This window comes from Rhipicephalus sanguineus, chromosome 8, assembly GCF_013339695.2.
Source record: "Rhipicephalus sanguineus isolate Rsan-2018 chromosome 8, BIME_Rsan_1.4, whole genome shotgun sequence".
NCBI classification, from domain to species: Eukaryota; Metazoa; Arthropoda; class Arachnida; order Ixodida; family Ixodidae; genus Rhipicephalus; species Rhipicephalus sanguineus.
The window spans coordinates 103,437,696-103,451,490 of record NC_051183.1 but is presented as its reverse complement, the minus strand read 5'-3'; the positions used below and the strand labels follow the sequence as shown (position 1 = coordinate 103,451,490).

The following is a 13,795-nucleotide window of genomic DNA, read 5'->3' as shown; positions in this document are numbered from 1 at the left end:
GCTCTTGTAATGCAGGCATTGGTGTCCTCAAAGGACTTCCTTAAGGTAGTAATTGCCTGCGTGAACCCGGCAAAGTCGCAGGAAGCCGCATTTGAGGTAGGACTAAGTACCTCTGGCATGGATGCAGAGGGCGCTAGTGTTGTTGTTGGGCCAGTGAAGTCCGAGGGAGCGTGGACAGCGTCCCTTGGGACCGAGGTAGCGTCCATCTGCAAGGCAGTGGAGTAGGCGACTTGAGGTACGGGAGCCTTCCGATGATCCGGTTGGTACAGGAGCGGGGTTGAGCTCGACGCCCGAAGCCACCGTAGGAGAAGGAGCGGATCGGGAAAGGGTGCGTCCGCTCCGTAGCACGGTGTGCGGTTGCAGGTCGCCGAGCAGAGGTTCGTCGGTCGTAGGCTGCGCCATTGTAAAGGACGAGATAGAGACCGATATATATATATATATATATATATATATATATATATATATATATATATATATTGTAGCGAAGCGTTGGAAGCCTGTAATGGGTCGCCCTCTCGAGCGCTTACTAGTGGGTCGTCCTCTTCCGCTCTTCTGGGACAGCACGCTCCTCGCGCTCAGAGTCGGCACCCCGCCTTGACTGTCGCAGTCGTTTATCGTCGCCGAGTGCCCGCTAATAAACGTCTTTATAATATATATATATATATTAAAGGCGTTTATTGACGGCGGGATGCGTAGCGACGACAGTAACGACAGAGCGCAGACTCTCACGAGCAAGAGCACGAGGGGCGTGCTCTCCGAGAAGAGGCGAAGAGGGCGACCCACTAGAAGGCGCTCAAGAGGAGGGCCCATTACAGCGTTCTAATGCTTCTGTACAATTACCCCGGGTACGCAAAGGGAGCCACCCGGCGACCTAACAGCTGGTCACTATGAGCGGGTCATGGTAGGGCTTGAGGCGCTCCACGTTCACAATGTCGCGCCCTCGACGGCGCATGTCCGAAGATGGCTCAATGGGTTCAATCAGGTAGTTGACCGGGGACGTGAGTTCGACAACACGGTAGGGGCCTTCGTATTTGGGCAGTAGTTTGGAAGAGAGGCCAGTTGCAGCGGTCGGGACCGAGAACCACACGAGCGCTCCAGGGAGGAACGTGGACTCAGAAGTGGTGGTGCCACCGCGAATGCTCTTCTGCCGCTCTTGTTCGTGCGTTGTAAAGGTCTTCGCAAGCTCGCGACATTCTTCAGCAAGCCTAGCTGTGTCCGAAATAGGCGCACATTCAGATCGATCCGGCCTGTAGGGAAGGATGGTGTCGATTGTGTGCGACGGGTGCCTGCCGTACAATAGGAAAAATGGCGAGAAACCAGTAGTGCTCTGAGAGGCGGTATTGTAGGCGTACGTGACGAAGGGCGGAATGGCATCCCAATTTGTGTGGTCGGCTGCGACGTACATTGAGAGCACGTCGCCAAGCGTGCGATTAAAGCGTTCGGTGAGGCCATTCGTCTGCGGGTGGTAAGCAGTAGTTTTGTGGTGAACGACGTTGCACTCTTTGAGAATGGCTTCGACGACTTCCGACAAGAAGACACGGCCTCGATCATTGAGCAGCTCCTGGGGCGGACCGTGACGCAGCATGAATCGGTGGAGCAGGAAGGAGGCCACATCGCGCGCTGTAGCCGCTGGGAGGGCGGAGGTTTCGGCGTATCGCGTTAGATGGTCACAGCGACGATGGCCCAGCGGTTACCAGCCGAAGTCAGAGAAAGTGGTCCATACAAATCGATGCCCACGCGCCCAAACGGACGGTTAGGGCAAGGTAATGGTTGCAGACCTGCTTGCGACACGTGCGTTGCAGGTTTTCGGCGTTGGCAATCGAGGCAGGAGCGAACGAACTTCTGCACGTACCGGTACATCCCTCGCCAGAAGTATCGTTGTCGAATGCGGTGGTAAGTTTTGGATACCCCTGAGTGCGCGCATTGCGGGTCAGAGTGGAAGGCCTCGCATATTTCAGAACGCAGACTGCGGGTTATCACTAGTAGCCACTGGCGGCCGTTGGCGTTATAATTGCGTCGGTGCAGTAGATCGTCACGAATGGCGAAATGGTGGGCTTGACGACGCAACGCGCGAGTGGATGGTGTTGCCGACGGATCCGTCAGCAAGTCGATCAGCGAGGTGATCCATTTATCCTTGCGCTGTTCGGTAGCGATGGTGTGAACGTCGATTGAAGCAACAGCTATGTGAGATACTGAGCAGGGGGTATTGTCGTCAGGCAAGGGAGAGCGCGAGAGGGCGTCGGTTTCAGCATGCTGGCGTTCGTTGCGGTACAGCACGCGGATGTCGTAGTCTTGCAGTCGAAGTGCCCAGCGGGCGAGACGGCCTGAGGGATCCTTCAATGACGACAGCCAGCATAGTGCATGATGGTCGGTGACGACATCAAATGGGCGACCATACAAATAAGGTCGAAACTTTGTAAGGGCCCAGATGATCGCCAGGCACTCTTTTTCCGTGACTGTGTAATTGGTCTCGGCTCTGGTAAGCGTACGGCTTGCGTATGCCACGACATATTAGGGGAACCCTGGCTTGCGCTGCGCAAGAACAGCTGGCGTCCGTGTGAACCTCCGTTGGTGCCGTAGGATCGTAGTGGCGTAGTATGGGAGGAGACTTCAACAAACGACGGAGCTTTGCGAACGCGTCGTCACACTCGGGCGACCATGAATTTAGGGGTCCGTTACTTCCAAGGAGCTTCGTCAGTGGCGATATGATGGTGGCGAAGTTTCGTATGAAGCGTCGAAAGTACGAACACAGTCCTACGAAACTGCGCAGTTCTTTGACGGACGTAGGTTTGGGAAATTCGGCCACGGCCCGAAGCTTGGCCGGATCGGGAAGGATTCCGTCCTTGGACACGACGTAGCCGAGGATTGTCAGCTGCCGCGCTGCAAATCGGCACTTCTTCAGATTCAGTTGGAGGCCTGCGTTGCGCAAACGCGTCAAAACATGCCGCAGACGTTGGAGATGCGTGAAGTCCGGAGCGAAAACGACGACGTCGTCCAGGTAACACAAGCACGTGTGCCATTTCAAGTTGCGCAGAACGCTGTCCATCATGCGCTCGAAGGTCGCGGGCGCATTACACAGACCAAACGGCATACGTTAAACTCGTACAAGCCGTCGGGCATGACAAAGGCTGTCTTCGGTCGAGCGTCATCCGCCATGGGTACTTCCCAGTACCCCGAGCGCAAATCAAGAGATGAAAAGAATTCGGCTCCTTGCAGACTGTCAATCGCGTCATCGATTCGCGGCAGCGGGTAAACATCCTTGCGAGTGATCATGTTGAGCCGTCGGTAGTCCACACAGAACCGCATGGAACCGTCCTTCTTCGCAACGAGAACAACGGGAGACGCCCATGGGCTGTCCGAGGGCCGAATAACGTCGCGTCGAAGCATATCGTCGACTTGTTCATTAATGCCCGGCGCTCTGCTGGAGACACGCGATATGGACGTTGCCGCAGTGGTGGTTGGGCGCCAGTGTCGATGCGATGGGTAACAGCGGCAGTACGGCCGAGAGAAATTTGCCCGACATCGACAGAAGAACGAAATTCTTCCAGCAGGCACAGAAGTTGGGAACGCTGGACCGATGTGAGGTTGTCAGCAATGGAGGACCTAAACACGTCAGCAGGTGACGAATCGGACGTGGAAACAGCACTGAGCGTACGGGAGCTGGCGCAGTGCGTGTCACCCGGTGCGTCTATAACTTGTGCGTCTTCGAGGGGTTCCGCTCTGCCGAGACATTCCCCTCGCACCAACGTAACAATGAACTGGGATGGGTTGGTCACAAAAATATCCGTGTCGCCCTGAGTGATTTCCACGGTCGCAAATGGCACCAGCTAGCCTTTCCTAGTGAAAACGCGGTCACATGGAGAAAGGAATGCAACGGCGTCGCAGAAACCGGTGCAATAGTCTGACACAGCCGTTGACGAATTTGCAGGAACTGTGATATCGTCTTTGACGAATACCTTGGTCGCAGCCGATGAACTGTCTGCCGGCGTCAAATCTGAGAATGGTGAAAGCTCTATTTCGGCTGGCGCGCAATGAATGACGGCGTCGTGGCGGGAGAGAAAATCCCATCCCAGGATGACGTCGTGAGAGCATGAGGAAATTGTGATGAATTCGACGGCGTACAGAGCGTCCTGAATGATGACACGGGCTGTACATACCGCCGTCGGGTGAATACATTGAGCGCTGGCTGTACGGAGGGAAACACAGGAAAGTGGCGTCGTCACTTTTCGTAGCAGGCGGCTTAGTTTAGCGTCCATAACGGATACGGCGGCTCCAGTGTCGATAAGGGCAGATGCGCGAACACCGTCCACAAAAACGTCTATTACGTTCGAAGGGCTTCGCCGAGGGCTTTCGCAGTTCGATAGCGTCGCAGCCCTGCCTCGTGTACTGCGACGACTAGTTTTCCTGGTCGCGTGCGACCGGCCGCGGGCGCATCGGTGACAGTGAGCAACGTCGGGGAGACGGAGAGCGCCGAGTAGATGGAGCTTGGCGTGACGTCGGTGACAGAGGCGTAGGTGGGGCGTAAAATGTGCGGTTTGACTGGCTGGTGGCGGGCGGCACAACTTGAGGCGGCTGGACGCGATTGCAATAACGCGCCACGTGGCGGGCGTAACCGCGTGCGAAGCATATGGGGCGGTTGTCAGGTGTGCGCCATCGGTTTGCTGGAGCAGGGCCCGCCCATGGCGCAGGACGTGATTGACGGGGTAGCGACTGATATGACTGCATCGCGGGCTGCGGTCGCGGCCTCTGCATTACGTCGGCGTAGGTAGCCGGCACAGTCGCTTCGAAGGACTGATGTCTAGCGGCGGCGTCGGCGTAACTGTGTGGGGCTGCCGTAGGTATTACTGGGGACGTCCTTGCGACAACTTGGGCGTAACTCAGTGGTGCAGGAGCGGGATGGTGCTGGTGGTACTCAGGTATGACCTCCGCAATTTCCTGCTCAATCGCTCGACGGAGGGGAGGGAGAGGAGTGGTTGACGGCTGGTGAACGTACTGAGGTTGAGCAAAGTCCAGCAGAGAGAACTGGCGCGCGATTTCCTCGCACACGAATGACTTCACCTCTGCGAGCAAGGCGGAGTGGTCGGATATGGTCGACAAGCCAGCGAGCTCGGCGTCGCCGGATGGAGAACGACGGGTCATCGACCGCTGCCGGCGCAGCTCCTCGTAGCTCTGACAGAGCGTGATGACCTGGGCCACTGTGCTGGGGTTTTGGCGAGCAGCATCGTGAAGGCATCGTCGTCGATGCCCTTCATAATGTGCCTCATCTTGTCAGATTCCGACATGGTGGCGTCGGCTTTCTTACACAAATCAAGGACGTCTTCATAGTAGCTGGTAAAGGTTTCGCCGGCCTGCTGAGCTCGTTCTCGCAAACGCTGTTCGGCCTGCAGTTTACGAACGGCAGGGCGGCCAAACACGTCGACGATGGAGGTCTTAAAGCGGACCACGTCGGGAAATCGGATGCATGGTTGTTGTATCACCTGCCTGCCACACCCGCAAGGTAGAAAACCAAGTTGCTCAGCTTGCCTGCTTCGTCCCATTTATTGGGGACACTCACCCGTTCGTAAATCGTGAGCCAGTCCTCCACGTCGGTGCCATCCGCGCCGGTGAAGACAGGAGGGTCGCGGATACGGGGGACACCGGGACAAGCGGTCGGGGCAGGAGGCGGCGTTTGCTGAGCGGCGTCTTGCGGCATGGTAGATGGCACGGTACGGGATCGAAGCTCCAGGGGCATCAGATGGAGACCGAAGTTGTGGGGACGGTACAGCACTCTCCACCACTTTGTAAATGCGTTTATTGACGGCGGGATTGACGGCGACGATGCGTAGCGACGACAGTAACGACAGAGCGCAGACTCGCAGACTCTCACGAGCAAGAGCACGAGGGGCGTGCTCTCCGAGAAGAGGCGAAGAGGGCGACCCACTAGAAGGCGCTCAAGAGGACGGCCCATTACAGCGTTCTAATGCTTCTGTACAATATATATATATATATATATATATATATATATATATATATATATATATATATATATATATATATATATATATATATATATATATATATATATATGACGTGACGGTCAAGACAGAAAGCCAGCGAGAGTGTCCATTCATTGCTTTCGCATAAAGATAACTAGGAATTCTATGGTAAAGCGGGAGAAGTACAGTGCGCCATGACAATTCGCAAAGTAACTTCTTATTTGCGTTGTTGCTCACCTCAAAATAGCCAAAACATTTTGGCAGCGGAAGCAAATTTTTTTTAGCACTACCAATTCGTCGCCTGTGTGGTATGCACGAAGTACGGGTGAACTTACGGTGGCCTCAGGGCAAGGAAGTGACCATCCGGAAACTAACACTGAACAAATAAGGGGAAACTAGATTATCTTGCGAAGGCAAGCGCAGAAGCGATTCGCAAGTAAGTCCAAAAGATACAAAGAAGCAGACTGAAAATAGCCAGATTACTTAGCGCTCACGTTTCTCAGACTCGTTGACGCGGTTTCATCTTTTTTTACAAAGGAGGCAGGAGCATTAGGGCTTCCATGCATTGACTAGCTTAATTGACGCTGATGTGGGCGATTCGCAATTCCACGATGTAATATTGTTTGCATAACGCACAGACATATGCCCCCGGATGCTGTGTACACACATACATATATTGCTGTTCGTTCATGCAATGGCCAAAGTGCATATACCCTCCACGCGTTTTCTGCACTTCCTTACACCATAATAAAAAATGTGAGCTCCTCCCCGCTAAGCGCGTTGCCTCTGCCATGAACCTGCGAAAGGCAGTCATGTATGCTGGTTTACGCTCGAATCGTAACAATTTTTCTGATGTAATGTAAATACTACGCATATTGAGAGTTACATTTTCTTCTACTTTCTAGAACATTACGTGTGGAAGAGAGGCGATGCCAGAATCCCTGACGAAATTTACCTCGACAGCAAAGTTTCCCATATAAATCCAGCTACATAAACGTGTGTGTTCATGCCGAAGTAAACTATCTGAACCACACGAGAAATGCTTGACGTCACGAAAATGCTTTAAGGCTGTTGAATGAAGTGTTCGTGGAAATTCTGTGTTGGAGCGACAGTGTTGGTCGTGGGTGGCTTGCATCGTGGCTTAGGTTGTAAACGACTATAATTGACTGTGTTCAAATACAGATCGAATATAAGTGCGAGCGATTTTTAGGCAGTAGTCTTCACAAATATACAATGTATCCAACCGTTACATAAGAAGAAAGCCTACAAAGAGTGTGTGGTGCTTGAGCAGTCCTAGGAGCAGACAGTTTTCTAGAATGAAAACAGTAAACGTTCCTGTAAGTGGAGCTGATATGTCTCAATATGAGAGGCATTGCTATCTTCTCTCTCATTGAGTTTTTACACAGAGATATCGAATTTATATGGGTACTGGAAAACTCAGTCGTTCGGCTAAAATTCGTACGCTGATGATGACTGTGATGGCAACATTCTGACACACCGGGACAGTTTAGCCGTAACGTTGTCGCTTTGCTCTTGTCGAGGATGCGGTTTAATTATTATGACGCACCGAGGGCACATCATATAGCGGCCTCGGCGGCCGCAATATTATGCGCGCACGAGACACTTGTAAATGACCCGTTACATGATTTACGCGCACCTTAACCCCACGTTGTCAAATATAGCCCAGAGTCAGTCACTACGGCGACCCTCATAATGACGTCTTGGTTATGTGAAATATGTGGGAGGCTACTGCGTCTCTGAAGTCCCAGTGTGCAGTTCCTCCAGGGCAGCCGTGGCTGCCACGCCCAGGAGCTTCCGACACCGTCCAGCCAAGCAACCAAACACGCACACGTTCCTTTCTTTTACCCATCGGCAGCTACTCTACTGTGGTCATCCGCATAAGTAAAATCTGTGAATTTAATTGCGCAAGATAATATTTTCGCTATTGCGCCAGCAAATGTTGAGTCCTGCATTAAAAATGATAAAAGTGACATAATTGCTGTACTACAGTATACACCTGCAGTGATGGCCTTTATACCTTCATTAACTTCATTACATGCTGGTTTCATTAGGCCGGGTCTAACAAAAGAAAGGAGTCCTCGATCAATTTGCTAAACTTTCTGGTGTTTTACACGTACAAATCACGATATTGTTATGAAGCATGCCGTAGAGGAAGGCTCATGATAACTCTGACCACCTCGGCTTCAATAAAGTGCACTAATATCCTACAGTACACAGGCGTCTAGCATATCGCATCTGTCGAAATACAACCGCCATGGTCGGAATGAAACCGGCGTTCTTTGGTTGTGGAGCCGAGAGCCGTAACCACAGCGTCCCACACATCTCTTTGTTAATAAATGCTTTTCACTACCACCATCACCACGGCGGCAATGTTGCAATGTTGACTCTGTGCCTGTATTTTGCATTACACCAACCAATTAAGGCGTCATCACAACGCTGCACTACTTTTGTAAGATGCCAGGGAAGCTCTGTTGCTATTCTGCATGCCCATATTTTCTCAAATAGAATTAAAATTTAGAAGAGTGAACTTGTCGGCTAGTTGGCAAGCACAACGTAAGCCCGTCCCAAATTGTAGCATGTGACGTCACAGGTATTTTGTCCCATATTCAATAGGGACACCGCTACTCATTACTGGTTACTCACAGTAGGCTGAGTTGGACCTATTACGTGCCGTAACATCGCGGAACATTTGGATGTCTTATTGACGCCTTCTGCTGGTTTGGTGTTCCACCAAACTTTTTAACTGACAATACCACCTACTTCACGAGCCGCACATTTTCAAAGAAATGGTTCTGCCTTGAGCGTCACACAAAAAAGCTCGTCATGGCATCCACAGTTTTATGTAACCGAACGGATTAACCGAAACATGATGGTCATGCTTATGGCACATGCACGAAATCACACGCATGGGAGGTTTACATTTCGGAAGTGGCAATTGCTACTCGTTTCATTGTGAATGGATCCACAGGTTTTACATGTACATTTCTTTACTTTGGCGGCGGACATTCATTCTCACTTAGCCATACTCTTGTACAGTTGCACCTGTGATATCCGACAACTCCAGCTTTGTTAAGCAATGGTACAAGCGCCTTATGAATGCAGGACGGGCCGCTCTCGAGCACTTGGTTAATGCTAGGCTAGAGCAACCGCGTCAATAGAAAGCCAATCGTTGTGACATTCAATATGAGCATGACGATCTAGTCTTAAGCAGCGACCACCCCTTGAGCAACATGGGTGAAGGTGTTCTTGGCACCTAAGCAGGATGGTCCAATTGACTCTTACCTTCAATGGCCATGTCTTGCGTCGAGCGTTTGGTGCAGAACCGGCATCCTAAAAAACGAATAAATCAGTCAGCTCTCTTGTGATTAGCAGGATCATAGAAAGTAGATCATCAAGAATCAAGACACTGCCCTATGTAAGTTTTTAAATACAGGGCTGGTGCTTTATTGTAGTAAACACGCAGCCCCATTAAGCCAAAGTCGTACAAAGCGGCTTGCGGTATTAAAACAAATTAGAAGGTACAGACCGTATATTTTATAATGGAGATTGTTCAGCTCAGCTTGTAAGAACGGCAGATGTGTGTGCGTGCTATGAAGAGCATATAACTGATGGCTGAGCTCGTTGAGCTAAGCTCGCGAGAACGCCCGACTTTATGCCGAACTGTTTTAGGCTTTATCGACATTAGGTGTATAATGGAGCTCTACAGACGCTGTCATTCTTCTGCACCCACACTTTTGCATGCTTTGACGGGGCGGTTGAGCTGTTAAATTTTTTTGTGCATTATAGTGTTGCACTAAACCGCGGGCTAAAGTGTATTCGCCTTTTCAGGCTGTAGTTTTCGTGTACACCGTTCGGTGTGCTTTGGATATACCGTGCGTTTGCACCATGGATGCTTCAGCCCTCATCTGTTACATTTTCGCACTAACTTTATAGCTTACTAGCTACTATACTCTTAATGAAAACCAGCAAATAACGATGTCAAGGAAGGTATAGGAGAATTTAACTGTAGTGATTTATGTGCACTCTTGTAACTGTGATATAGATGTGAAGAAAGTAAAGTGGACTAAAGTACAACTTGCCGCCGGCAGGAGCCGAACCTGAAACCTCCGGATTACGCACCCGATGAACTACCATTCGAGCTACTTTCTTCGAGTTGTACTCGATAATGAACTCTTTTTGTCTGAGCTATCTCGTTGAATATTGTAATCGAATAACGCTGGAAAAATAGGACGGGGCTTGAGCTTCACCTTCAAGAGTAGAAACGGATAGCGTAATCGGGTCACATGCGCACCACCTTCAAACGTTCCGCATGAAAATGAACGTTTATGCGCGTAACATTGGCCGTTTTAAAGTTTCCTATGATGCATGCTACTAGTACTGCTGTGAAGTGCCCACTATTTTTCATTTTTCCAATTGACGAAGTGCCCACTGCACCTCCGCAGCGTATCACGCGCACTTGCGCAGCTGCGCGCTTTGTAATGGGTGGGCAGCTTTTAACAACCCACTCCTTGAGCTATTCACTTGTGGCTCCTGGTGAAATTTTACGATTCCGCCACGCAATATTACATAGTTAAGGAGACTCCCACTACATGACATTCCTATAGCACATTTTTTTACGAAGCAGTGACACGCACTGGAATGGTTCTGTGGTGGAATACATAATTTCCACGCGGAAGGCCCAGGTTCGATTGTCATTAAGACCAAATTTTTTTTCACACTTATTTATTTGCATCTGTCTCGAATTTCCACTCACGGACAATGCCGAGTTGTCGCTCTCAACCAACGACGCCAACATCGTAGTTTCTGCGAAACGAGCTCTTTAACGCTGTCGCGATAAGAGTTTCTATTCTAGGAATACATTTTTTGCGATGTCAAGTGCGAAAATGCGGTATTTTTTACTGCGCTTCATGCCGTAAAAGATTAACTAAAGGCACGTCTAGAAGAGACAAGTGAAGCTGGAACTCGGTTTACACGGCAAAAGCTCCTGATTGCGCTCTGTGAACGATGCAAGACAAAAGAGGGCGAAACGGGTGCTTTACAACTAAGTTTTAATGCGAAGCAACAGCAAACAGATCGGTTTGGGCGCTTCAGGAAAAGAACAGCAGCGAAACAGTTAGAGCACACAGACTTACTACCGCCATTGGAGAGTGAACCTCTATCGAGGAAGCATATGTAAAGCCATAGTACAAAGCTTGGAGAGTGCTTAATATTCTCCTCAACGAATCAAACACACAGAGTTACTACCACCAGGCAAACAGGAACACGTAAAGAGAAAGTGCTTGAAATTCGCCTTTAGGAGTGGAACACAAAACGTTGTCGGGCACCATTCGCATTGAATTCTCTTTCCCTGGCGGTGCCTCGTTTCTCAGTGGACACATCAAGCCCTGACATTGGCCTCTCCTAGGGCGCGTTACTGCAAGCACAATTGCGATGTAGGCATTGTGCAATAATTTATCATTTCAAACCACAGCCAAGTACCCATTACGCGTCTTCAAGGCAATCCACGCGCACGTGTAGTTGCACACTCTGTCGGGTGGGTGTGTATAGACAAGAACAAACACCGTGTCCTTGTCATGATCCCTGATTTCAATGAAATTTGCCACACGTCCAAGATTTAGAAGCAGAACAAGGGCTTTAAAGTTCGATTCGCTAAGAAAAAGGGTTTGTGTAAAAATATGTAGAAATTGTGGCCGCAAGACAGTTTTCCGCCAGTGTCGCGATTTTTGAAATTTTATATCAGCTAGTGAAAAAAAAACAGCGAGCTTTTTGGTCACAACATTTATTCAAATGAAAGCACAAGTTAAATTCGTTCTTATAAAGGATCCATCTCTTTTGCTGTCAAAGAACTTTTGAAGACAAGTGTCACGAACATGGTAAACGGTACTTAATACCTGATTATCTCAAAGATATTTCTGTAGAGAAGTATATTTTTGTAGACAACAGATAATGAGGGTCGGTAGATCTTAACATTAATATTTGAAATTTCTCGCTAAAAATGTTTGTGGTTTTTGCATGTATTGTTATACTTTGAAATTCTGCTGAAACTTGTCTTTTTTATCAATAAAGCCTGAGATTGATTATCTTTTTTTCAAAAAGGCATTTTAAAGCGATTTGATGGCTTTTTTGTATAGCAGAGGACAGCCACGTTGTGCTTTGTTCCTCCTACGAGTGGGCGAGCCTGTACCTGCAAAGCTTACGTTGGGTGCGGTTACGTTCAGTACCGGGAAGGCTCGCCATCGGAGGACCAAACATTAATGATGCCTTCAAACTGAAGAGGCGCAACGATGCGGGTCTTAGCAATAGTTATCGCACTATCTACCACTCTGCTTTGAGCATCGTGAAATGCGTCATCTTCGACGAAGTCACCACACTTTCCGCCGTAAAGGTCCACAGAATCGACTAGAGGCTGAACACGTACAAGTACAGTGAGCCACTCTGAGGGCTCAACTGCATTATGTGCGTTGATATGCGTCATCTGCCACCCGTCCGTGCCGCTCAAGTGTCTAAGCAAGCGCGAGACTGCAACCGCTCCCACTCTGCGCTGCGTCAAGTCATGCGACGAAAGAACGCCACTATCTGCCGTTCTTACGAAAATGGCAGACGGCAGGGCGTTCGAACCCGAGGAGGTGCGGCTTATCGAGCGCTGATTCGTCACGGCGGAGCATGCCATTGTTTATTGCACATAAAGCGACGGACACGTACGTGCACATCCTAGACGACCCACAGAAGAGGCATAATGAATGCGTTTAGGTTATCTAAGCTGATGTCACTAAGTGAATACATAGATTCGGTACTTGATTAGTCCCACTTATCGTGAATAGCATCTAAGATATGCATAGGAGGTAATTCAGTAACTCACCTTTCTTTGAGTTGCCAAATGTGGAGGTATACCTATAGCAATTAGAACGAATAACCAAAGGCTGTAGGGAACCATTGATACCATGCAAGAAATTATGCTCGTATAAGTATTCCAGTTAGAGCCTTCATCTCATGCCACAGGCTGTAAGCGACCCTTTATGTATCCGCTGCAGGATAACCTTCAAGCTACGAAGCTATAGTTCACTGACTAGCTAAGCGAAATGTCACACAGGCGCATAAATGCCATTTGTTAAAGAATTATCGAAGAAAAAGTTTTGCAAATCTGAACACTCGTGCTTCGGGCCAGTTCATTACTACTTTGCCTTTTATATACTTGAATGCCGCATTCCAACACTCTGCCTAGTTGATTTCTGCAGCTGTTTTGTCACAGTTTTAACGCGACAGCGTTAAAGAGCTCGTATCGCAGAAATTCCGCCGTCGGCGTCGGCGCCGTTGGTTGTGAGCGAAAAATCATCATCTTGTCCGTGACCGAAAAATCGAAAAAGCTGCAAATAAAATAAATAATAAATATGTTGGGGCCGAGTGAGAATCGAACCTAGGCTTTCTGCGTGGCAAGCAGGTGTTCTACCACAGAGCCACGCGTCTGCCTGGAGCTGCACTCTAAGTAGCGTTCATGCTTCCCAAAAATACGCGTCCTCTATACGGGTGTCACAGTACGAGATGTAATATTGCCGTAATATTGCGTGGTAAAAGCGCGCATTGCCATCGGGTGTCACACCATGTCAATATCATAACGACTTGGTGGTTTAAAGACAGCCACCCATTACAAGAGGCACACACATTTCTGCGCGTATTCTCTTAAGACTACGTAGTGGGTGCATCGCAACTTCGGAAAAGTTTCTCGCGCATAATTGCTCTTGGTTTAAAGCATGCTACCCATTACATAAGGCGCACACCTTAGTGCGCGCATTCTGTTAAAC

General features: G+C 49.5%; 1 protein-coding gene across 14 annotated transcripts in view; it reads right to left on the bottom strand.

The window, feature by feature from the left end:
• LOC119402282 (uncharacterized) overlaps positions 1-13,004 on the bottom strand; it is a 330,925-nt gene extending 317,921 nt beyond the window's left edge. For 7 of the 14 annotated variants that reach the window (XR_007417194.1, XR_007417201.1, XR_007417195.1 and 4 more), the window contains exons 1-2: positions 12,856-12,988; positions 9,279-9,326 (exon numbers count right to left, since the gene is read on the bottom strand). Coding sequence is in view for 1 of the 14 variants with exons in the window: in XM_037669411.1 (XP_037525339.1) it covers positions 9,279-9,326; positions 12,856-12,939 (132 nt within the window). In the remaining 13 variants the exon portion in view is untranslated. Of the gene's footprint in view, positions 1-9,278; positions 9,327-12,855 lie in introns of all 14 variants that reach the window. The other 7 variants (XR_007417199.1, XR_007417191.1, XR_007417192.1 and 4 more) reach the window with 4 other exon arrangements.
• Positions 13,005-13,795: the final 791 nt, after the last annotated feature.